Source organism: Monodelphis domestica, chromosome 1, assembly GCF_027887165.1.
Source record: "Monodelphis domestica isolate mMonDom1 chromosome 1, mMonDom1.pri, whole genome shotgun sequence".
In the NCBI taxonomy this organism is placed as follows: domain Eukaryota; kingdom Metazoa; phylum Chordata; class Mammalia; order Didelphimorphia; family Didelphidae; genus Monodelphis; species Monodelphis domestica.
Genome location: NC_077227.1, coordinates 611,751,109 through 611,774,965, shown reverse-complemented (window position 1 = coordinate 611,774,965; position 23,857 = coordinate 611,751,109). Strand labels below are relative to the sequence as shown.

Here is a 23,857-nt window from a genome sequence, read left to right as displayed (position 1 = left end):
GGTACCCTGAGATAGCAATATTTTTTGATGAACAATTGTAAATGACCTAGTTATTTCAGCAATGAAGTGATCCAAGGCAATCTAAGAGACTTATGATAAAGAATGCCATCTGCCCTCTGAGAAAGAACTAATGGAGTCTAAATGCATACTGAAACAAATTATAATTCATTTTTTTTCTTTTTCCTCTTTTTAAAAATTACATGATTACACATGTAAAATCTATATCCAATTGCTTACCAGCTCAGGGTGGGTGAAGGGTGGGAAGGGGAAAGGATTTTTTTAAATAGAACTGGGGAAAAATAAAACTAACAAAATAGCTAACATTAATATAGTGCTTTAAAGTTTGCATAATTCTTTATAGGTATTATTCCATATAATCCTCACAAAAACCCTGTGGGAAAGATGTTATCACTCTTTTTCCTGATAAATAACTGTGATTTTTCTATGTACTTGAGGTGAGATTTGAACTCAGGTTTTCCTGATTCTAAATCTATCCCTCTGGCTCTAAAGGTTCTCATACAGTGTATAAAATGTACACTTAGTTTGGCATTTATTAGAAGTAGGTCAAAATATTTTCAACTTCTGTTCATTCAAATTCAGTACTGGCCACCACTTTTGAGAGTCTTGGAAAGCAAGGAGAATCGGAATAATATATTCTAAGACCTGCATAGGATGGTTGAAACCACAGATATAAGAGAAGATCTGCTGACCCTAATAGATATATTCTCTCTCTCCCCACTCTTGCCCCTTGGTATTTCAAAGCCTCCCACTCCCCAACAACAATAACAAAAATTCAGAAAGGGTAAGGGTGAAAAAAGTGAAAGCATAACAACTGATCCCAGAAAAGCACCTCCATGATGCCATGGGCCTACCTCCAATGCTTCCTGTTGACCTCAAATAACTGAAGCCTCAAAACTGCCTTAAAAGAAGTTAATTCAGAATCATTGGAAAGAATACTGAAGTTTAAGCTCAAATACTTTGGCCATATAGTGTCTCAAAAGCAAATGACATGAAGTTGGACAAACTTTAGGAGATAGTGGAGGACAGAAGGGCCTGATATGTAATGGTTCATGGGGACAGAAAGAGTTGGATATGTCTGATCAAATGAATAACTGACCACTATAATTTGTGTCTTGACTTCACTCAATATATTTAGGCTCTCTTCAGAGTTGTCTGTATTCTCCATAAGGAATTTCCTAAATGAATTTTCTCAAGTAACTTATATAGAGTAATTTACATGTTTTTTCATTTGATCTTAAACTCTGAGAGGTAGGTGTTATTATTGTTTCCATTTTACAGATATGGAAACTGAAGTATTCAAGGACAAGTGATTCTCCCCAAATTATATAATTTGGAGGTATTCACACTGATTGTGTGAATTCCAACTTCAGTACTTTATCCATTATGTCATGCTCCTCTAAAAACAATTCATTTGAAGTAGAACAGTTTTTTTGTTTTTTGTTTTAAAACCCTTACCTTCCATCTTGGAGTCAATACTGTGTATTGGCTCCAAGGCAGAAGAGTGGTAAGGGCTAGGCAATGGGGGGTCAAGTGACTCACCCAGGGTCACATAGCTAGGAAGTGGCTGAGGCCAAATTTGAACGTAGGACCTCCCATATCTAGGCCTGGCTCTCAATCCACTGAGCTACCCAGCTGCCTCCTAGAACAGTTTTTATAAACGTTTATGCAGTCAATATTTATATTCATCTGAGTAAACCCAACAATTTCCCAGAAGAAATCCTACAGGTATAAAATCCAAGGTGTATCCCATTTTTTACATATTTAAAATGACACACTAGTTATTTAACAGGAAACAGTATGGAAAAATGGAAGCCTAATGGTCTCTACTCGACAAGATAACATTTGAAAAATATCTTGTGAATATGTAGTGATATCATCAGTCCCATCTCAGGCATTTAAAAAATTCTGTATTTTGAAAAGACACTAAATATTATCTACAAAACAGATCTATGTTAGGAAGAAATTTTATGTCCTTTATTTACAATCTCCTCAATGCTAACCCAGTCATATTTTAAAAGTATAGTATAGTATAGCAAAGGTACAAGGTTCACCACTGATAAAAAATACTGCACAAAAGTTTCCTAAGTCACAATAATTGCAGAGTAGTAATTTATAAAAATAACAAAAATGCACCAACGTGGGGGAAAGTCAAGATTCGCTCTCATCCACATCTTTGTCTGGGTCTTGTTCTGCAGCATCCTTTTCTTGCTGCTGTTTCTTCCAAAGTTTGGCCATTGCCAGCAGTTTAAGGTTGGGCTGGTTCGCAGCATCCTCTGGAAAGATGTAATCGTAGTACTCTTCCCAGCCAGCATCAGACTAGGAAGAAAATAAAATGGAGCAAAATTATGTCTTAATGAGTTTCAATCACTTAAGCAGGTCTTGGTCTAATTAATTTTTTTGTAAAGGAACAATGACTTGGCTAGAGTTAAATGCCTAAAAGTTGGAGACAATGTGGTTTATAAATAATACAAAAACAGTGAAGAAGAATTCTAAACATGAGAATTTCCCTATATTTATCCAAAACTGAAATCACAATCTCTAAAATTTCATCATGAAATCCCATATTCAATTCAATAAGCTTTTATTATATGCCTATTGAGTTTTAAATAGTTGCCTGGACTTAAACCTGTTAATCTTAGGGATAAAAATCAAAGGTCTATCAATTTTTTGCACCAAATCGGTAGCAGCCCTAGATTTTTATCTCTTACCCCATCTTCTGCCTGTACTTTTCTTCTTTTCTTGACTTTCTCTGGCATTAGTTTGTCTACTCTCTCCTTCTGAGGTTCTGTTCCAAATTCATCTTCAAAATTTCGCCAGGATTCTAATAACATGAGTCTTTCTTCCTTCTCTTCACAGTTTCTCATAGTTTTGTTGGCCTCTTCATATATTTGTCTGCATTTAGTTAAACTTTCTTCATTTCCTGCAGACAGCTCAAACTGAGCAAAACTGATCCAAACCTAGAAAGAAATCATTTAAATAAAATAAATTAGACAACTACAATCACTTAAGACAAAATTCCATACAAAACAAATGTTAATAATGCTACTTCTTTCTGCTTAATTTCCCGTCAGTTCTACCTGTCACAAACCAACATTTTCACATAAGAGCCCTATAGCACTGACCTAAAAGGGTCAATTACTGTTACCTAAACATCATTATTGTTTTAAAGTCTCTTCAAAGTTGTTTTCTTTACAGTGTGGTTGCACAATCCTTCTCTTGACAGAAAGGTGGTAAGACTCAAGATGTAAGAGGCATCTATCTTTGAAAATGGCCAATTGGTTTTGCTTGACTAAGCTTATATGTTGCAAAGGTTTTGTTTTCTCCTTTTTTCTTTTGTTTCCCGCAATGAGAAAGGTGAGAGGGAGGAAAAAGATTGTTTTGTTCATTGAATTATCAAAAAAAAACTTATATAGCATGTCACCATATCAAATAGTGTAATGACAGCTACTGAGAAGATGGTGCAGTGAGATATTAGAGAAGAGAAACTAATTTCATATAACCTTAAAAACAGCAACAAGATAGTTTTCAGGAAAAAAAAAACCCAAAGAAATGGGTTTGAGTACCAACTCAATGAAAAAAAATTATAGATAAAGAGAAAGGCAAAAAAAGGCAAAAACACAGAAGAAACATAAACTCAATGAATTAACACATGACTATATTAGAAACATTTTTCTATTCTCCAACCTTAACGAGCATAGATGACTTAATTTTCTTTCAGTTCAATCAATGCTATTTTATTTATTTTATTTTTTCACAGTTCATAACAATCTACCAGGTAAAGTAAAAATTTCAAAGATAGTTGGCACTAGTCTCTTAAAAACTTTCTGGTATTTTGTTTTATATAAATAATAAAACTTTAAAATACTAGATTAAGACACTTTTTGAACTTATAGAAAAGCAACAAAATGAACAGCAATTACAAAAAAGCATTTGTATATACCTTGACATGCTGTGTTCGTTGCAGCAATCTCCGGTAAAGACTTCTTGTTTTTTCAGATTCTTCTTGTTCAATTTCAAAATCAATATAAGATTTCCAAAGCACCTAAATAAGGAACTTAATATCTCAGTGTTTAAACTTAAGCACTGACCAATAAACTTGACAGGTAGACAGACAGACACACACACACACACACATCTTAGCTTGATTTGAAAGAGTACAACTGACAAATCTGGATAATAATTTTTTTATCTTTTAGTATTCCTCAAGTGATTAGGTTATCAGAGCAAAGAAATCATGGGACAATATAAAAATCTATGTCTTTTCCTCCTTTTGACTTGAGGAAAACAATCTTTCCTTCACGAGAAGAAGGGTAAATACTTTTTAAGCATTTTTGTCATCTTTTATCTGAATCCCCAAGACCAGTATAGTCTTGGTAAAAGAGCAGAATTTTTTTTTGCTCCAGAATATACACATTTAAATTATCAATAACATTTTTAATAGTAATATTTATAAAATGTCCAAGATGTAATTATAATTAATTATAATACTTTACCTCTGGCATGTCTAAACGTGGCTGGCTAATAGCCAACTCATATATTGCCCGGGCTCTCTCAATATCTCCAAGAATTGTCTCTAATTCTGCAAATTTGATCCATGATGTGCAATTTTCTGGTGCAAATTCCAGGAACTTTTCATAAAGTTTCCGGCACCGATCAAATTCTCGAAGCTGCAACTCCAATTCAATGTAGACTTTGAACAATTTGTTTTTGGGACACTTGCCAATAGAAGTTCCCTAGGAAAGAAAATAAAAAGACCATTATCCTTTAAATTCTCTATTGCATAACAATGGCCTGTGTGTCTTATGGATTGTTCTGAGTGTAACATGTCTTGTCCCATTGCATAAAAAAACTTTTCAGGTTGGCTCTTGATAGCAGGTATAAGTCCCCAAGGAAAATGGTCACATTATTTTTGATATAAAATGGTTGCATTCTGATGAATGCTTACTCCTTCGAGTTAAATAGTAATTCTGTTATCAGTGAACATTACTTTCATGCTGTGAACTTTTTTACTTTCAGAAATAAGATAAAAAGCTAAAATTGGATAAGGAGTGGTGGGCAAATTTTTTTTTCAAATTTCTTCTGTTTACCTATACAGTTTATAATATAGTGAACCCAAAATGTATCTTAATTGAATTATCAATTATAATAAATTTGTCTTCAAAAAGGGCCAGGGAAGGAAGCAATTTTCATAGGTTCATTAAAATGGGATAAGAAATTGAGGCCCAATAGTCACAGAAGTTAGGAGCAAAGCTTGAATATGAACTCTTCTGACTCTAACTCTTAATTTTTCTGTGCTTTTACTAGTAATTTAGAGGGTGTTTACTCATTAATATCTGACATAAAATTTTCTTTAACTAAAAAAAGGTAATCAAATGCAGGAAATGGCCATTTTAAAAAAATTAGTAAACTTTTAAAACAATTTTCAAATACTTCATTAGAGAGGCTGATCACATAGTAGCAAAACAACAGTAATCTGCTGGTAGAGAAGATATATTCAAATATTACTGAGCACTAGCAATTTTTTAAACTCCCTCTTAACATGAGAGGGAAAGAGCTGATTCTGCCTGGGAACCACAGAAGAATGGTAAGGGTTAGGTAATGGGGGTTAAGTGACCTGCCCAGGGTCATAAAGCTAGGAAGTGTCTGAGGTCATATTTGAACCCAGGACCTTCTGTCTTTAGGTCTGGCTCTCAATCCACCAAGCCACACGGCTGCCCCCTATACTCAAATATTACAAAGTAAACACACACATTCAAATGATCAAAGAATCGAATTATATGCTGAGGAACAACTGATTTTTGGTAACTATAATATGGCTATAAATTAACTTTTTTTCAGAAACAGAAGGCTAATTTGTATAAGTAGATAGAATGACAGGCAATATTAATTTTATTCAACCAAGTTGTGTGGGTAATTTATAGTCTGATCAGTACATAACAAATTTCATGATTCATGATCTCTTTACTTACCAAAGCTCTTCTGGCAAATGGGAGATTTTTCTGTCGTATTTCAAACTGGGCATATAGTAGCCATATTTTTGCAAATGTAAACTAAAAAACAAAAACAATAACAAAAAGCAATTTAAAGGACTCTGAATTAAAAGGTCATAGGTAGATTCTCTGAAATAAATCTTATGGAGCCAATGGTGGTGATTTCTTTTGTTATGATCAATTGCACTATGATACAGTAACTATATTTACTATTTCAATACTCCAAAGCTCTATCATTCTACCAGTGGGCATACCTCTTCTTCTGACTCATACTAAACTCCTCTTTCAATGAGTTTTTCAATAAAGATTTACCATATTAGTCCAAATATAATACAATCCCAAATATAGTGAGATCCCAAGTATTCTGAAGGGTAATTCAGAAAAAGGAACACCCATTTTATTTTCTCCTTTTAAATTACAACTGTCTCAGCTCATGAATAATGCAGGCACTTTATATTTGAAATTTTTTCAAGGTCCTGAAAACAAGTTAAAGAAGTTTTAATGCCAACACTTTTATGAGAAGCTACCTTCTAATATTTAATTATGTTCTCCTTCCTCTTATATTTTCTCATCTCCCAAATTAGAAGCATAATTCAAGTCATCACCGTCACCCTCTTGTTCCCACAAAACATCATCTTCACTAATATCCATACTGTTTGATATACATTTTTTAAATCCAAGCACAGTGGCCTTGGTGGAGATTTTGTCCAAAGAGGTTTTGATCCAGTTCCCTAATGCAGTGACTGACAGTTTATTTTTCCCACTGGAGTAAATTCATGGTTTTTGGCCAACATCCATTCATTACATTCTTTCCTCAAATGATATATGAATAGCTTATTACCCACCCCACCTAACACTTGTAATTGAGACATCATTCCTCCCAGAATAACAACTACTAGGTCCGTGTGCATTTCAGCAATTCTCTTCTTCACATTTTCAGTAAGTTGACCCTTGAAGACATCAAATATGAGCATTCCTCTCTGACACAGTAACGCACCTAGACGCCTACCTAGACCACATTCAATCAATCTAACACAAGTTCTTCATTCATCCATCCCTTTTCCTGCACATGAAAGATCACTACTGAAGGTAACTTTTCTTTAGGTAATGCTTTATGACTTAAAATTATGTAAGGAGTCAGTTTTCAACCATCAGCTATGGCTGCAAATATCACGGTCATTCCAGCTTTCTCATTTCCAATACATTTAATCAACACTGATTTGGCACCTTTAGTATTTTTTTTAAACCTTACCTTCCATCTTGGAGTCAATACTGTGTATTGGCTCCAAAGCAGAAGAGTGGTAAGAGCTGGGCAATGGGAGTCAAGTGACTTGCCCAGAGTCACACAGCTGGGAAGTGTCTGAGGCCAGATTTGAACCTAGGACCTCCCATCTCTGGACCTGGCTCTCAATCCACTGAGCTACCCAGCTGCCCCCTGGCACCTTTAGTATTAATGGTGACATTTGACGTAATATCAAAGCAAACAGGCATTTGGTCAGCATTTCCCATCTATGTATGCTAAGGTGCATAATACACAACTTGTGGTTTCAAGCTGGAAGTGCTTGAATGTAGTGCAAATGAGACTTTCAAAGGTACATATTGGGGAAAAAACATCACACTATATATATTCAGGCTAACATGGTATTAAGCACTTACTAACTGTCAAACACTGTGTTAAGCACTGGGAATACAAAGGCAAAAATTTAGGTCCCTGTTCTCACGGAGCTCTAGGTACATACAAGATATACAGAGCAGAGGAAAGGCATTAGCAGTGGGGAGAACCAGGAAAGGTCTTCTGAAGAAGGTAGTATTTAAAGTGAATCTTGAAGGAAGCCAAGAGGCAGTGGAGGCCAACAATATAGCAGTGTTGCTGGACTGCAAGGCATATGGTATGATAAAATTAGAAAACTAGGAGAGGAATAGGTCATGATGCACTCAAAATGGCAGAGATTTTATATTTGATCGTGGAGATAATAAGGAGTTACTTGAGTTTACTGAATAAGATGGTGGCAGTTGAGGACAGATTTGAAGCAAACAGACCAATCAGCAGAGATACAATAATCCAGTTATGAACTCCTGAGAAAGCCTGTACCAGGCAGATTGGAGGACAGAGATCTATAATAGGAGATGCTATAAAGCTAGAAAGGAAAAAACTTGGCAAGTGATTAGATATGGGGAGTGAATGTGAAAGGAGTCTAATGACGCTGAGGAGCCTGGTTGTCTAAGATGATGATAGACTGTATAATAAGAAGGAAATTTGGAAGAGGAAAGGATTTAATGGAAAAGAGAATTAGTTTACAGTTTATTGAGTTTGAGATGCCCATTGGATAGCCAGTTTGAGATATTCAAAAGATAATATTAGGGCTAGATACATGGAACTGGGAATGGAACCTTTGGAAGCTGATGAGACCACCAAGTCAATAAAGAAAATAGAAAAGAGAACCCAGGTTAGAGCCTCTGGGGGACATCCATACTTAGTGGACCTGACCTGAATGAAGAACCAGCAAAGAACCAGCAAATGAGACTTTCAAAGGTACATATTGGGGAAAAAACATCACACTATATATATTCAGGCTAACATGGTATTAAGCACTTACTAACTGTCAAACACTGTGTTAAGCACTGGGAATACAAAGGCAAAAATTTAGGTCCCTGTTCTCACGGAGCTCTAGGTACATACAAGATATACAGAGCAAAAGTGACCAACACTGTCAAAGGCTGTAGAGTCCAAAGGGCTACTAAATAGCTGTGGCCATAAATTATCATTCTGGTTAAACTAGATGGACTCCTCTAAATGTAGCTAACCTGTTCCTTTTTAAATTTTATTTTTTTAAAAACTTTTTACCTAATGGGGCAGGTAGGTGGTACAATGGATTGAGAGCCAGGCCCAGAGACTAGAGGTCCTGGGTTCAAATCTAGCCTCAAATACTTCCTAGTTGTGTGACTCTGGGCAAGTCACTTAACTCCCACTGTCTAGCCATTACTGTTCTGTCTCAGAACCAACACACATTAATGATTCTAAAAGAAGATAAGAGTCTTAAAAAATAAAAGAAAACAAAACACACACACACACACACACACACACACACACACACCCCTTTACCTTCTGTCTTAGAATCGATTCTAAGTATCCATTTCAAAGGAGAAGAATGGTAAGGGCTAGACAATACAGATTATGTGATTTGCCCAGTTTCACACAGTTAAGAAGGGTCTGAGGCCAGATTTGAGCCCAGGACCTCCCATCTACAAGCTTAGTTCTCTATCCACTGAGCAACAGAGCTACCTAAGCAGCTCCTTTGAAAACAGACACATAAATGTGTAAAACATATTGATCAATAAAGAAATGTCTTCAAAATCATTATAAGGGGAAAACAATTATTCAGTCCTTAAGCTAAGGCATATGCGACTTCAAAGGTACAAATTAACATGTTGATAAGTTTCATGGTCAAATTCAGGGAGATAACACTGATTTACTATACAAATATTTATCGATTTATTCTCTAAACATGCTTTTGTTCATTTGGTATTCTCTCCCTAGATTGGCTTCTTTCTTGTGCCTTTCTTCCAATGTCCAGCTCATGCTTTTTGACCAACCTAACCCATAGTCTCTCCTCTCCCCTCCCCCCTCCTAAAGCACTTTATCACTATATAAACCATTTGGCAATTAGCAGATGCTCCCTTGTATTGGTATTAATTTTTATATGTGATTATCTTTCTCCCCTAATTAAGTCTGTGAGCTCCTAGAGAACATGGATTTTGTCTTGTTCTTCTTTGACCACAATATTGCCAGGCACTGTGCTGACTGCAACAACTCGTTAATGCATAAGTTCATGAAGTGAGGAAATAGATTTGTCAGACAGGGTTTTTCTGACCACCTTAGAATTTATGCAATTCAGTTCAACAAACATTTATTAAGCACTTAAAGTGTACTAGGCAATGTATTAGAAGCTGTAGACACAGAGTAGAAAAATGGCAAGGTGCCAACCTATAACGAAATAGGAGGTATAAAGCATGTGCATGCATGCAGGCATGCACGCACGCACGCACGCACGCACACACACACACACACACACACACACGATGATGATGATGATGCAAGTTAATAAATATATTGGGGAGGTCAGAGAGGCATGAGAGGCTTGAGAAGATTCAGAGGATGTTTCATGGAGGAAATAGCCCCTGATCTAAGTCTTGTAAGAAAAGAAAAGAATTCAAAAAGCAAAGATATACAGGGATTCCATTCAACATGGGGAGAAGCACACAAAATGGGCAAAGGCAAGAGACAATAAGCTAATATCAGGGTACAATAGTACAAAGTTTAGCTTGAACACAGAATGATGGAAAATAACATGAAATAAGGCTGTTCAAAGCCAGCATATGAAATTCCTTGAATGCCAAGTATACTTTATTTAATACAGTAACAACAGGAAGCCACTGTAGTTTCTGAGAAGGGGTATGATAAAATATAGGTGGGACTCACTGGCTAACTAAAGCCACAGGAAGAAATAAGAGTGGCAAGGGAATAAGAAGTGGAGAAGGCCTAAAACAGAACCCTGAAAGGCACTCAAACTTAAAGAATAGAAATTGTGGAGAACCATACCTTTTTGTGCGGAATCAATTTCAAACAAGCTTGATATACCTGTCTGGTCCTTTCTGGATCCTATAAACAACAAAGTAAAGAAACTTTCAGAAAAAAAACTAGTCATTTTTGTATCTAATCCATTATCATTATGTTTTAGAACACTGACTTCATTTATGATAAAAAGAAAAACAAACTACCTGAGTTTCTTTGAGGAACTTTTCCCCTTAACAGCAAAAAATAAAACTTCTATTATTCTCTGAGCAACAATAAAACATACATGTAAGTATGTACATGTGTACCTACATGCATATAAACATATTTTTTTGCTCAGATCATCAGAACACATACATCAACCCTCATTACCCTCTCACCCACCTCAATAATTTAACTAAATGGTTATTCTCAGATGTTACTTGATATGCACTTGAAGTAGAAATATATGATTTAACTATGAACCTTATGAAAATGAATTAAAGCCCAAGAAACTATGTATAATTAAACAAACTTTTGGGTTGATTTATTCTTTTTTCTTATGTATCCAGTGGCATTGTTCTATAGCTCGAGGAAGAACTGTGTATGTTTTGCTAGTAGGAAGGTTTCGAAATATTATATAACAACTATGAAATTAACCATGCAGTTGAGAGTCACTCTATCTTATATGTAGTTTCAATGTCCTGGCATCTAATGCTTTATTCTCTAGTTTGAAGGAGTCCAAACTTAACCACAGGGAAAGGAGAAGCCACAAACATACTGCATGCAATTATTCCTATTCCTTTTACCTTTGCCTCCAACTCTTCATAAAGTGCATAGTTTATCCAGAGGTATATATACCGCTTCCAGTGCCTCTTCTCCTGAATTGGTGGCACATTGGCAATGGCTCTTTCATATACTTCTCTCACAGTGTTTGGCTCTGCATCACTTTCCACCAATCGCAAATAATCAAACCAGGCATCATAATTGTGTGGGTTAGCCTAAGAAGAAAACCATTTCTTTAATTCATCATAGACTACATTCTACCCAATTAGGGGGAGAGGTAGTGGTGAGGGACTTTCAATTTATTCAGGTGACATGATCATAACAGTAGGAATTTACATAGGTAACTATCTCCTAAGGCTTTTAGAACACTTCAAAAGAATTCTGACTTTTTTTCCTTAGAAAATTCCTGAGAGATTTAACAAATAAAGGTTAAAAGAGGCACCTAATATCGTAGAGCCAGTGAATGGCAGAAACCGCCAAAATCAAGGTTTACATACATTACATTGCCTTTTTTTAAAATTTTGCTTTGGTATTTTGAATAGGTAGTAACACACTGTGAAGAAATTCATTGTATTTCAGAGTTGGAAGAGACTTTAGGTTTAGTCCAACCCATAAAAAAAAAAAATTCTACTATCTGACAAGTGGACATCTAGTCTCTGGTTGAAGACCTCAGTGAAGGGGAACCACAATCTCCCATCTGCCTTAGGAAGAGGTGTAATTGTTGGCAAGTTTTTCCTGACACTAAGCCTAAATTTCTCTTTTTATAACTTCTATTCTTCCTGGTTCTTGACATCTGGGCCAAAATATGCCAAATTTAATTCCTTTTCTAGATGAAAGTCCTTCAAAGACTTGAAAATAGCCATCATAACCATCTTAAGCCATCTCTTCTCTGTTTCTTCAACCAATCCTAACATAGTATGGATTGAAGACCCATCACCATCCTGGTTGTCATTCTCTAGGTAATAACCAGCTTGTACATATCCTTCCTAAAATGGAGTGTCCGTGACAGTACAGATGTGATCTGACTAGGCCCAAATCAATAGAACTGCTGCCTTTTTATTCCTAGAAATGATACCTCTCTTAGTATGCCAAGATCTTATTAGCTTTTTATAGTTTCTAATGGATACATAATATTTGTAACTTGGAAGTTTGCAGTCCACAAAAATCTTCAGATATTTTTCAGATACTAACTGCCCCCCCCACCCCCACCGTTGTCTTGAAGTTAATTTCTTTAACCATAAGGGTTTTTTTTGTTTTTTTTTTTTGAAACCCTTACCTTCCATCTTGGAGTCAATACTGTGTATTGGCTCCAAGGCAGAAGAGTAGTAAGGGCTAGGCAATGGAGGTCAAGTGACTTGCCCAGGGTCACAACACAGCTGGGAAGTGGCTGAGGCCAAATTTGAACGTAGGACCACCCATATCTAGGCCTGGCTCTCAATCCACTGAGCTACCCAGCTGCCCCCTAAACATAAGTTTTACTGGTGCCTTTTGCTTTTATATCAGTTATTTGTGAGAATGCCATCCAAGATTTTGTTTTTATACCAGTTATTTGTGGGAATGTCATCCAGGATTTTATGTTCCCTTGTAATAGTTAAAAACAATGAATACCAAGACAATGTCTAACAACCCATGCAACAGTCTACTCTTACAGTCTTCCACCACTCTGCTGAAAGTTGTTATATTTAATCATTTGTTCTCTGAGACCACTGCTGGTTTTGAATTTGGAGGAAGCTAATTTTTATTAATACAAATATAAGCTTTTAAGTTTCAGTTACATCTAGTATAATTCTTCCGAGTTTAAAATTGAACCTTTTTGTAGCATTTATAGGAGAGGACAAAATTGTATCTTTGGTAGAAACACATCAATACAGGCACTTAAACTAAGAGAAGATACAGAATACTGTGAGACTAGTTTCTGTAACCTCTTTGAATAAGAATGAACAACTGAAGCTATCTGCAGTACAAAAGATGATAGCATTTGGGAAGCCCTTTCAGACTTACTTTCAAAAATCACTTTAAATGTATTCAAAATTCAAATTCGATAAATATTTAAGTATATACATTATATATATATATATATATATATAAAAAAAAGGTTTTCTATAGAAGATGGAACTGAACTGCATCTTGAAGACAGAGAATAATCTATGAAGAGGAGGAGAAGAGGAAGGCACAGAGACTGGACAGTGCAAAGGTCCAGGGACAGGATATAGAGCTCCATGTGCCAATGACAGAGAAGGCCATTTTGATTCAAAGTATGAGGAGAGTAATGTATAAAGAAGCCAGAAAGGCAGATTAAGGCCAGGCTGTGAAGGATTTTCAAAACTAAATGAGAGATTTTATTTTACCCCCAGAGAAAAAAGGAAACCTCTAGAATATGAGAAATTTTGTGTTTTTTTTTTTAAACTCGTACCTCCTGCCTTAGAATCAATACTAAGTATCCATTCCAAGGCATAAAAGTGGTAAGAGCTAGGCAATTGGGGTTAAGTGACTTGCCTGGGGATGCACAGCTAGGAAGTGTTTTAGGCTAGTTTTGAAACAGGATTCCCCATCTTTAGGCCTGGATCCTTATCCACTAAGTCACTGTAAGGCAAACAACATTAGCTGCCATGATGAACAATGGATTGGAAAAACCTGAGACAAGGACATCAACTAAGAGGCTATTGCAGTAATGTAGGCAAGAGGTGGTGATCATGTGAAGAGAGAGAAGGGGATAGATATGAACTAGAAATGCTAATATGTGGCAAATGACTGGATACATGGAGTGGGGAGTCAAGGATAATGTAGATGTTTGTTATAAACCTGGGAGACTGTAAGATCATGACCTTGAGAGAAATTGGGAAATCCAGGAGAGAAAATTTTGGGAAAGATGATGAGCTCTGCTTTGGGTATGCTATCATATAGCATTACAACTGTCCTGGTGCTTCTAGTCTTTATCTTCTCCAATCCAGCCTCCACAAAAAATAATTTTCCTAAAGCCCAGGTCTGAACATATAATTTTCCTACTCAAAAAATCTTAGTTCATCCATATAACTTGTGGAATAAACTACAAATTTCTTAGTTTAGATTTTGAAGTCCTCTACAATGTAATTTCCACAGACCTTTCCAAGTTTATTTCCTATTGCTCCCTTAGACACGTAGTAGATTTCAGCCAAAATCATGTTTTTACTTTTACCTAAACTCAAGACATCATTTCTCACCTTTGATTATTTCTAGACATTACCATGTTTAGAATATACATCACCTTCTACTTGAAGCTTTCCAGGATTCTCCCAATTGCTAGTACCTAGCATTTCCAAACTACATTGCATTTCTTTTCTCTATCTCTATCTTGTATATACTTAAATATGTAACTGTTCTCTCCTCTACTAGACTATAAGCTTCTTGTGAGCACAAATCCCTTCAATCTTATGTATCACCAATTCAGTCAATGTATCCCTAACACCTTTCACAGAGCCTAGTGCATCTTAGAACCCTTAATAAATGTCTGCTGACTATCTCTACTAACCAAGTCAGTTCCCTATATATAGCAGGTGCTTAGTAAATGTTCCTTGAATTGAAATGAGTTGAAGAAAATTAAGAAAGAGGTGGTCAATAGTGCCAAATGCTAAAGGATGGTCAAAGAAGAGGGAAGTGAAGGAAAAGGCCATTGGATTTGATGATCCAAATTTTGGCAAGGTCCACATGCAAAAAACAGAATGAAGGCCATTTTGGTTGAATGTATGAGGATTGTAATGTATAATGAAGCCAGAAAGATAGATTGAGGCCAGGTTGTGAAGGGTTTTAAAATCTAGACAGGAGTTTCAGCTGAAAAAAAAGGCAGTTTCAGCAGAGTGGTTAAACCAAATTGTAGGAAGTTAAGTAATGAAGGGGTGGTAAGGAAACAGAGATAATAAGTGTAGATTAATTAATGTTTGTAGAAGTTGGCAATGAATGGGAAGACAGTTTAAGAATATACTAAAAACTAGATTTTTAAAGGAACGGGGAGCAAGCATGACTATAAATAGAGGGGAAAGAACTGGTACAAGCAAGGGACTGAAGGCACTGAGGACAAAGAGAGGGGTAGTTTATTGGGAGAGATAAGATCAAGAGCACAGATTAATTTTGGCAAGGAGGATGTCTTTTAAATCCTCCAGCAGTTTGGGAAATGGGAAAAGATGGAAGAAGGTTTTGAAGCTTTGATGAGGGAATCTGTGAGAGTTCACTTCCAAAGAACTTAAAACTTTTGATTAGATGAGGTAGAATTAAAGGACTATGAAGTGAAGTTTCAAATAGTTCCTAAGGTGAATATGAAAGGGAATCAGTAAAAAAAATAAATAAATAAGAAAACAGCTACAGAGTTAGCAAGGGTTCACTCAGTCGAAGGAAGACAGCAAAAACTTGCAAAGGACCCAGGCCCAACAGTTTCATGACTTCCTCCAATAGTATTCTACTGCTTGGTAACAAAATAGGGAAGATATTACTAATACGTGAACACTCACCTTCACCTCCTCTTCATACTGGAATCTCCGTTTGCTTACAATGATATCTTCAATACCTCGCCTATCCCCAAATTTCTTTTCAAAGATTGTGTAATTTTTAAAGAGTTCTTGGGCTTCCTGCTTCGAAATCCTGTCCAGGGCATATTTGTAGATCACTCGTACCCTTTCAAACTAAACAAAGACTTCAATCAGAATGTTAATATAGTTTTAATATGCTAATTACTATATAATAATAATAATTTAATATATGTTTATTTCTCATTTCATTTAAAATAACAAGGAATTAATGATATACAATTTTAAAGTATCATTTAAATGTTAAAGATTGAACATGGCCAAAATTATGTATTGATGCAAGATTCTTTTCTTCAGTAACTAGCTGGGATGTTCTTACCAATGATATACACAGATCTACCTAATAATTGCTTTAAAGTCTTAGTAGACATTTTACATGAGTTGCTGTGGCCAAAGCAGAATCCAGGCTCTCGGGAATAAGTCCCTAAATTGAGGTAATCTGATCCTCAGAAGACAGGCATACAAGATTATTACTATGCTCAAATCTGAAGCCTTTCCTGTTTTAACAGCTGTAAGATTAAAATTAATATCCCATAACTCCAAGTATTATATTTTATAAGATTTATTAATAATCACTTGAAGTAGAGGAAATATAAAGACAAAAGGAAAGTCTGAGTAAAGAGAAGTTTTCCAGACTGCTTTCAAGTGGGGTTACAGAAACTTTCTCTCCAAAACCTAAGGATATAATATGAGGATGAAAGTGGGATTCTGGGAAATGGGAGTCCTAGGGTACAACATTCTAACTACACACAGCAGTCTTTGCCACCACCATGCCTCTAGTAATCAGAGTAGGATTTTAGTGGAAGTTTGCTGTTAGATTAAATCACCTCTTTGCAACATATGTCCCTGATCAAAAGTTTGAATAGCCTCAAATTTATATGGATTAATGTACAAACTCCTTACAAAAACCTAGCATCAAGGCTCTTTACTACTAGCACTCAAAGCCCAATCTACTTTTCAAGCCTTATTTCAAGAACCCTCCAATCTAGATCTCATTTTCCCTAAATACTGTGGTATGCAATCCTACCTCAGAGCCATTGCTAAATTCATCCATCTCTTCACTTCAAAGGCCCAGCTCAAGTGCAGCCCCATGAAGTCTTTGCTTCTAATCTAGTCTTCAATGACCATTTCCTCCTATGACTTCCCATATTTCTTATTGTCCAAACTACTTCCCTTTCTTTAGTGTAGAGATGATGACTGACTTTTTAAAATACCTTATACCTCACTATTAAAATTATAACTTCTAAAAAAATAATAACAATACAAAACAGACATATATTTAGTATGCATACTAAGTAATAATCTTATAAAAGTCTTTCCAACACAATATACAAAAACTGCAAGGGTACTTACTTCTTTCTGATTTTCTTCAAACTTTGCAAAGGCCACATAGAGATGTTCATCCATATGCTCATCTCCGAAGAATTCCACAGCTCTTTCATACACTTTCCTTGCATGAGCAAAGTAGCCATGCTTTTCTTCAAAGCGAGCATACTTGATCCAATTCTTAACATCAGGATGTACAAGTACAAGTACAGAGGAATTAAGGAAGTGCCAGCCAGGATATCCATAGAAATCTAATTCTCATTAATAGTAGAGCCCAAATGAAATCGGCAAAATTCAGAAATACCTATAACTACTGCTCCTCGAGGGCATGCTCTTTGCTACTACAAAAAGGGCAGCTGTGAATATATTCACATAGGTAGGTTCTTTTCTTTTTTTGAATATTTTTCCAGATTACATGTCAATATAATTTCCCAATATTCATTTTCTGATATTTTGCATTCCATGTTCTTTCTCTCTCTCCCTCCCATCCTAACGTCCCTCTGCAAGAAAGCAGGTAATATAGGTCATACTTATATTATCATACAATATATATTTTCATACTCTTCATGTTATGAAAGAAGGCACGTATTGCTTACACTAGAGAAAAACTCATAGAAGAAATAAAGAACAGCATATTTTAATTTGCATTTGGACTCTATCCCTTCTATAATGGATATCTTTTTTTGCCATGTGTTTCTTAAGGTTGTCCTGGATCCTTGTCTTGTTAATGTTAAATCATTTACAGCTGATCATCATAAATTATTGTTTACTATGTACAATATTCTCTTGGTTCTCCTTACTTCACTTTGCATCATTTCCTAGAAATCTTTCCAGGTATTTTTATGATCATTTTATTTGTCCTTTCTTATGAAACAGCAGTATGCCAAGTATATAAATATCTCACAACTTTTTCAGCCACTCTCCAATTGATGGACATCCCTTTAGTTTCCAGTTCTTTGCTACCACAAAAAGAGCAACTGTGATTATTTTCATAGAGGTAGGTTCTTTTCTCCATCTTTAATCTCTTCAGGATACAGACCTAGTATTGCGATTGAAAGGTCAAATTGTATGCATAGTTTTATGGCCCTTTGGGCATGGTTCCAGATTTTTCTCCAGAAAGGCTATATCAGTTCATAGCTCCACCAGAAATGTATTAAGTGTCCTGATTTTTCCACACCCCCTCCAGTATTTATCATTTTCCTTTTTTGACTAATGGATGTGAGGTACTATGCCAGAGCTGTTTTAATCTGCACTTCTCTAATCAATAGTGATTTGGAACATTTTTTTCATATTACTAAAGATAGTTTTAACTTCTTTATCTGAGAATTGGAGGGTATGGTTTCTTAACCATTTTTTATGATAATGATTGCCCCTTCCCATTCCCTGCTTTTGAGGACTAGAAAAGCCTATGGCTGGACTCTTCAGAGTAATGCTTTTTAAGGCACTAAATAAAACACAAAGTATTATAACCCTTTTATATTGAAATACAATTATTGAAATATATTATTTTTAAAGTTCATTGCCTCTGAGAATTTCTCATTAGGAAGCAAAACTCAACACAGGTTTATCATTAAATGTAAGATATAACTAAAGGAAGTCCAAGAAATATAGAAGAGGCTCATGAAATAAATAGAAATAATATTTTTTCAATATGAATTTAATAAAAGCTAGATTGGATGCAGCACCTGAAAAGTGTCTTCTGTCTTAAACAGCCTAATTGGCAACATCAAAAATGGGAAAAAAGTACTGATCTTAGAGATGAATGTTTAAATCTTAGTTCTACCACTTAATAGCTGTAAGACCTCAGATTGAAGCATACCATTATTTCCTACATGAATTTTTCTCTAGTGTAAAAAATGTCTTCCCTTCAATATGACAAAAATGAAAATATGTCTTATACGATAGCACACATACACGTACATTACCTGCCTTCTTGGGGAGGGAGAAGGAATGGGAGAGATAGAAAGGACATGAATAGCAACATGTCAGAAAATGATTGCTAAAAATTGTATCAATATGGAATCTGGAAAAAAATTTTAAATCTTTAAAAAATTACTATAAGGAAATTCATTTTACTTTATTTTTATATTTATTCATATTATATGCTACATGCATACTACTAATTTTACATATTATTTTTATGAGCTTTTTTCCTTATCTGTAAAATGAAAATGATGATAATGCTACTACAGTTCTACCTGGTCTAACAGGATTTTTTTAAGAAAAAAATTTTTAATTACATGATAAACAATCACAATATAAAGAGAAAGAAAAAAATTAAAAATTTAAATTAAAAATTAAAAAAAAAAAAGAAAATTTTTAAAATTGAAATATTCTGCTTTGGCTTATCAAAGCACTCTCTCTTTAGAAGTATAAGTTGTAAGTATATAAAATATGTCTTCTTAGTTGCTCACTCAAAAAATAAATGCTACCACATATAAGTAATATCTATTTAAGCAATATATAGCATACATTTGGTAATCAAATGATAATCAAAATTTTTTTTCAAAGGATATATCTTTCATAAATGCAACGTGCCCGATCCACTTCTTTATATCTCAGTTCAAAGTTGATGTAGGAATGCCAGGCTTGCTCCTCAGGTTGCCATTCCATCCAGCGTTCAAACACTTGCCGGCCTCCAGCAATATTTCCCAACATCTCCTCCATATAAGTATATTTGTACCTATAATAAAATCATTTCAAAATAATCTCTGGAGTCCAAATCATTTAGGAAGAAATAAACCTTAGAGACTTTTTATTCATGTTTTTAATGAGGTGGTGACTTAAGGTATTTATTGTCTATAAGACTAAGCAGAACAATACTACCTCTTATTAAAATATCACTTTAGTGAGGGCAGTTGGGTGGCTCAGTGGATTGAGAGCCAGGCCCAGAGATGGGAGATCCTGGGTTCAAATCTGGCCTCAGTCACTTCCTAGCCATGTGACCCTGGGCAAGTCACTTAACCCCCATTGCCTAACCCTTACCACTCTTCTGCCTTGGAGCCAATACACAGTATTGACTCCAAGATGGAAGGTATGGGCTTGAAAAAAATCACTTTAGAGAAGATCAAACATTTGAAATTCAGATAATTAAAAATCTGTGTTTCAATAAAGAGTTCTTTTGTATAAAAATTAGTTAAATGTGTTAATCTACATAAAAACAAATCATACTGTCATAAACTTACCAGAACTGATTGACCCGGGGAAGAGTTGTGATGGCCCGATCCCAGATATTTCGGGCATGATTTACTTGGCGATTCTTCATTTCCATTTCTGCATATTTTAGCCAGAGAGTAATATTTCGATAGTCGACATCTAAGGCACGCTCGTATATGGAACGGGCCCTGTAGGGTAACATTGGGAGGGAGGTGAAGGGGAAGTATGTAAAATTCGAAAACTACATTTTAGTTAGCTATCTGAAATACCTTATGTAAACCAATGGAAATATTAATCTAACTAATGCAATGTATAATAGTATCTTATACTTAACCAAAGAAAGTTTTTCAAATTAATCATTTTCAAATCTATTTGCTTATTTTATCTCCATATATGATATGATGTTCTTATACATATGAATTTTACCTTTGAATTTCTTTTAGACTTTCTTCCCATTGTGCATATTTTATCCAGTTACTAATCACAGTTCTGTTCTTCCTTATATTGTCTTCAAAAGTCTGGTGGAAAGAGAATAGTCAACCCCAAAAAACAATTAAAAGTAAAATTATACTTTGTTTCAATTCTTAGACTAACAAAAATAATTCATTTATATTTAATTCAAAGACCTTTGACGAAGAAACTTAGGAAAAAAAAGATAGGAACTTTGACCAAATCCTTATGCCAAATGCCAGCAGGAAGAAAAGAAGAAAAATAGCAGACTATATCCAGTTATTAACAGTGTATTAAAAATCTTGATGCCTATTGTTTCTTTAAAAAATTACAAAAATAACATTAGCAAAAACAAATTATTCAAAATAAGAAAGATATTACATAAAACCTTAGCATTTAATAAAGTATTTCAAACTCGGTGCACTAAGAAGAAAAAGTATGCAGAGCCTCTTGTTGACTAAGTATCCCTTTCTAATTAGCAGGTCCTCTCTCTGGCAACTTATCTTGTTTAGAAACTTAATTAAAAATTATTATAATCTCATTTCTGCAAGGGACTGAATTTCTTTTGATTGTAAAATAGAACAAAAAGACTTTCCTTATTTAGGTAAATTATGACTAAATTAATGTCCTCATTAGTACCAGAAAAAGCAATGGTGTGATCTTGATTAAGTCACAGTTTCAGAGACTCAGTTTCCTCATCTATAATGTGGGGATAATACTGGTAGCTAGACAGCACAATAGTTTGAATATTGTGCCTAGAGTCAGGAAGTTCTGAGTTCAAATTTCACCAAGCTGTGTGACTGGGTAAGTCACTTAATTTCTAAGTTTCAACAATTGAAAAAGAGGAGAATAATAGGATATATATATATATCTCAGGATCATTGTGAGGATCAAATGAGAGAATATTTTGTAAAGCACCTGGAACACCCTGGCATACAATCAGTTCTTAATATGTTTGCTCCTTTCTCCTTTCCATTCTACTATCTCTTCCACAGGGATTTTGTGAAGAAAGCAGTTTGTAAATCTTATGTCAGTTATTAATAATATCCATTTAAGTCTCTCTAATGACAATGTATGAGAAACTTCTTAAGCTCTTAGTCAACAATCTTTATAGTTCACAGCATTCCCTTACAAGGATTGAAATATATACTGACCTTTCTTTTCCTTAATTTATAATCATTTAATTCTTCTTCATCTGTGATCTTCTGTTGAGGAGGTGGTGGAAGAAGCTCAAGCTCTCTTTCTTTAGCTTCCCTTAAAAGCTGTTCTGCTGTGATCTGTACTTCAGCAGGGGCTTTGTTTTTTACCTTAAAAATGAAATATTTATTTTTGGTAATTGTATTTTTCACTATATGAAGTTCCAAATAAAGATTATTTCTAGAATTAACATATGTGTGTGTATATAAATGCATACATTCATTTTTGGACCATATTACAAAATACCCTATTTGGGAAAGTATTCTTTAGGAAATAAAATATAATACTTTACTGCTTCTTCCTTAGTTTTGTCTTAAGGGAAAGTTAGCAATAAAATGAACAGCAGTATATACTTGGGACTGAGGAAATACTTTGTAATTTTCATGTGATGTTTTAAATTGTTTTAAACATACATCTCACATTTTAGTCAAGTTAATAAAGAACTTTTATTTATAGGACTGACTCTTCTTTAAGTCACAAATGAATTAAATGGCCTGAAATACCATGTCTAAAGCCATATTGAAAACAAGCCAGAAGATATGGGTTCAAATATTAGTTCTGTCACTTATTATATGATTTTAAGCAGGACCTTTGAGAATGTTTCTCTTAGCTGTAAAAAAGATAGTGATAGTGTCCACTCTACTTTCATTGTGAGTATGAAATATGATAATGATTGGAAAATACTTTGCAAACTCTAGATTGAAAGTAAATACTTTTGAAAGGAACGTATAACTTAATGAATATGTAACACCAAAATGGTATGAGAGGAAAAGATCATCACTCTCAATAGAACTAATCAGCTTCCATGTTGACAAGATGGTATGGGAAACAACTAATGCTTTTGTTTTGTTTTGGTCTGGTTGCAAATGTTTTGTGTGGTTTCTTGGTTTGCAAGAGAAACACATGGAAATAGGATCCAATCATCTCTTGTTGATGTTTCAGACCTAAAAGCTCTTTCAAGTGACTGTGTGATTTTAAAGAAGTGAAAGAGGACTGAGTATTATATGGGTAATACCTATTAGATACAATGGAAACTGACTTTGGAGCTCAAAGGCCACCACGTTTCCAAATGTTTATATGCTTATCAAAAAAAAAAAAGGAGTGTCGATTCAAAATAGCTGACTTACTGGGGTTTGAACCCAAGCAAAACCAACAAACCTCAGTAAATCAGTTCTTGGCATTTGAACAGTGGAGTCACAAGTACTGGGGGTTTCTGCTATTTCGCAGAAAGATTTCCTGGTGATGTTTCAATACTGTTATCGCTTAATAAGCAGTTATTTCCTAATAGAATGGTATTATTCTAAAATAACTTCCCACTTAGCAAAGCACTCAGACTAGGGTCCTTCCAAAAGCTGGGAATTAATAAACATTTTCTGTGCAGACGACACGCTGCCTCCACAATCTCTGCCTTCAAAGGGTTCTCATTCACAGATGCCTTCTTCCTATTCCCTACCCGGCTTCCGAAAGCCGGCTAAGGAGATTTCTTTTCACCTCCCTGCCCCCAATGGGAATAGGGACCAAGAAACACCATCAACAGCCTTTCCCTCTCCCCGCTTCCGAACCCCTCCCCCACCCCACTCCCCGCTCGCAAACGACCCCTGCAACCCCACGGGTCACTCCTACCTTAGCCACTTTAGGGATCCGCTGCTTTCCGGCTGCGGTAGAGGCTGCCATGTTTGCGTGGGTAGGTCTGCTACCCCTGCAGAGTCGGCTCCAATCTGCAACCTAAGCTGCCAGAAACTGTATCAAGCAGACTCCCCCGAGCTCAGAAGACCCAGACAACAACTCTAAGCCGGAAACGGAACCGGAAATATCATCACCGA

The 23,857-nt window shown here is 35.3% G+C and overlaps 1 protein-coding gene across 1 annotated transcript; it reads right to left on the bottom strand.

Moving 5' to 3' along the window:
• Positions 1 to 1,973: 1,973 nt before the first annotated feature.
• Positions 1,974 to 23,850, bottom strand: CRNKL1 (crooked neck pre-mRNA splicing factor 1). The gene is made up of 14 exons (XM_007507822.3): positions 23,658 to 23,850; positions 21,992 to 22,144; positions 20,814 to 20,905; positions 20,417 to 20,575; positions 19,748 to 19,914; positions 17,259 to 17,437; positions 15,831 to 16,001; positions 11,373 to 11,564; positions 10,612 to 10,671; positions 5,991 to 6,071; positions 4,515 to 4,754; positions 3,962 to 4,063; positions 2,730 to 2,978; positions 1,974 to 2,337 (listed from the first exon to the last, which is right to left on the bottom strand). Exons 1-14 carry the CDS (start codon positions 23,706 to 23,708, stop codon positions 2,170 to 2,172), a joined length of 2,064 nt encoding a protein of 687 aa, XP_007507884.2. The 5' UTR covers positions 23,709 to 23,850; the 3' UTR covers positions 1,974 to 2,169.
• Positions 23,851 to 23,857: the final 7 nt, after the last annotated feature.

What these genes read in the sequence shown, in the direction of transcription:
- CRNKL1 (XM_007507822.3), bottom strand. Translation starts at nt 23,708, where the DNA reads ATGGCAGCCTCTACCGCAGCCGGAAAGCAGCGGATCCCTAAAGTGGCT. An exon ending in ATGAAGAGTTGGAGGCAAAG is followed by an intron (nt 10,672 to 11,372) that starts GTAAAAGGAATA and finishes TGTTGTTTATAG; the next exon opens with GATCCAGAAAGGACCAGACA. An exon ending in AAGTACAGGCAGAAGATGGG is followed by an intron (nt 2,338 to 2,729) that starts GTAAGAGATAAA and finishes TTTTCTTCCTAG; the next exon opens with TCTGATGCTGGCTGGGAAGA.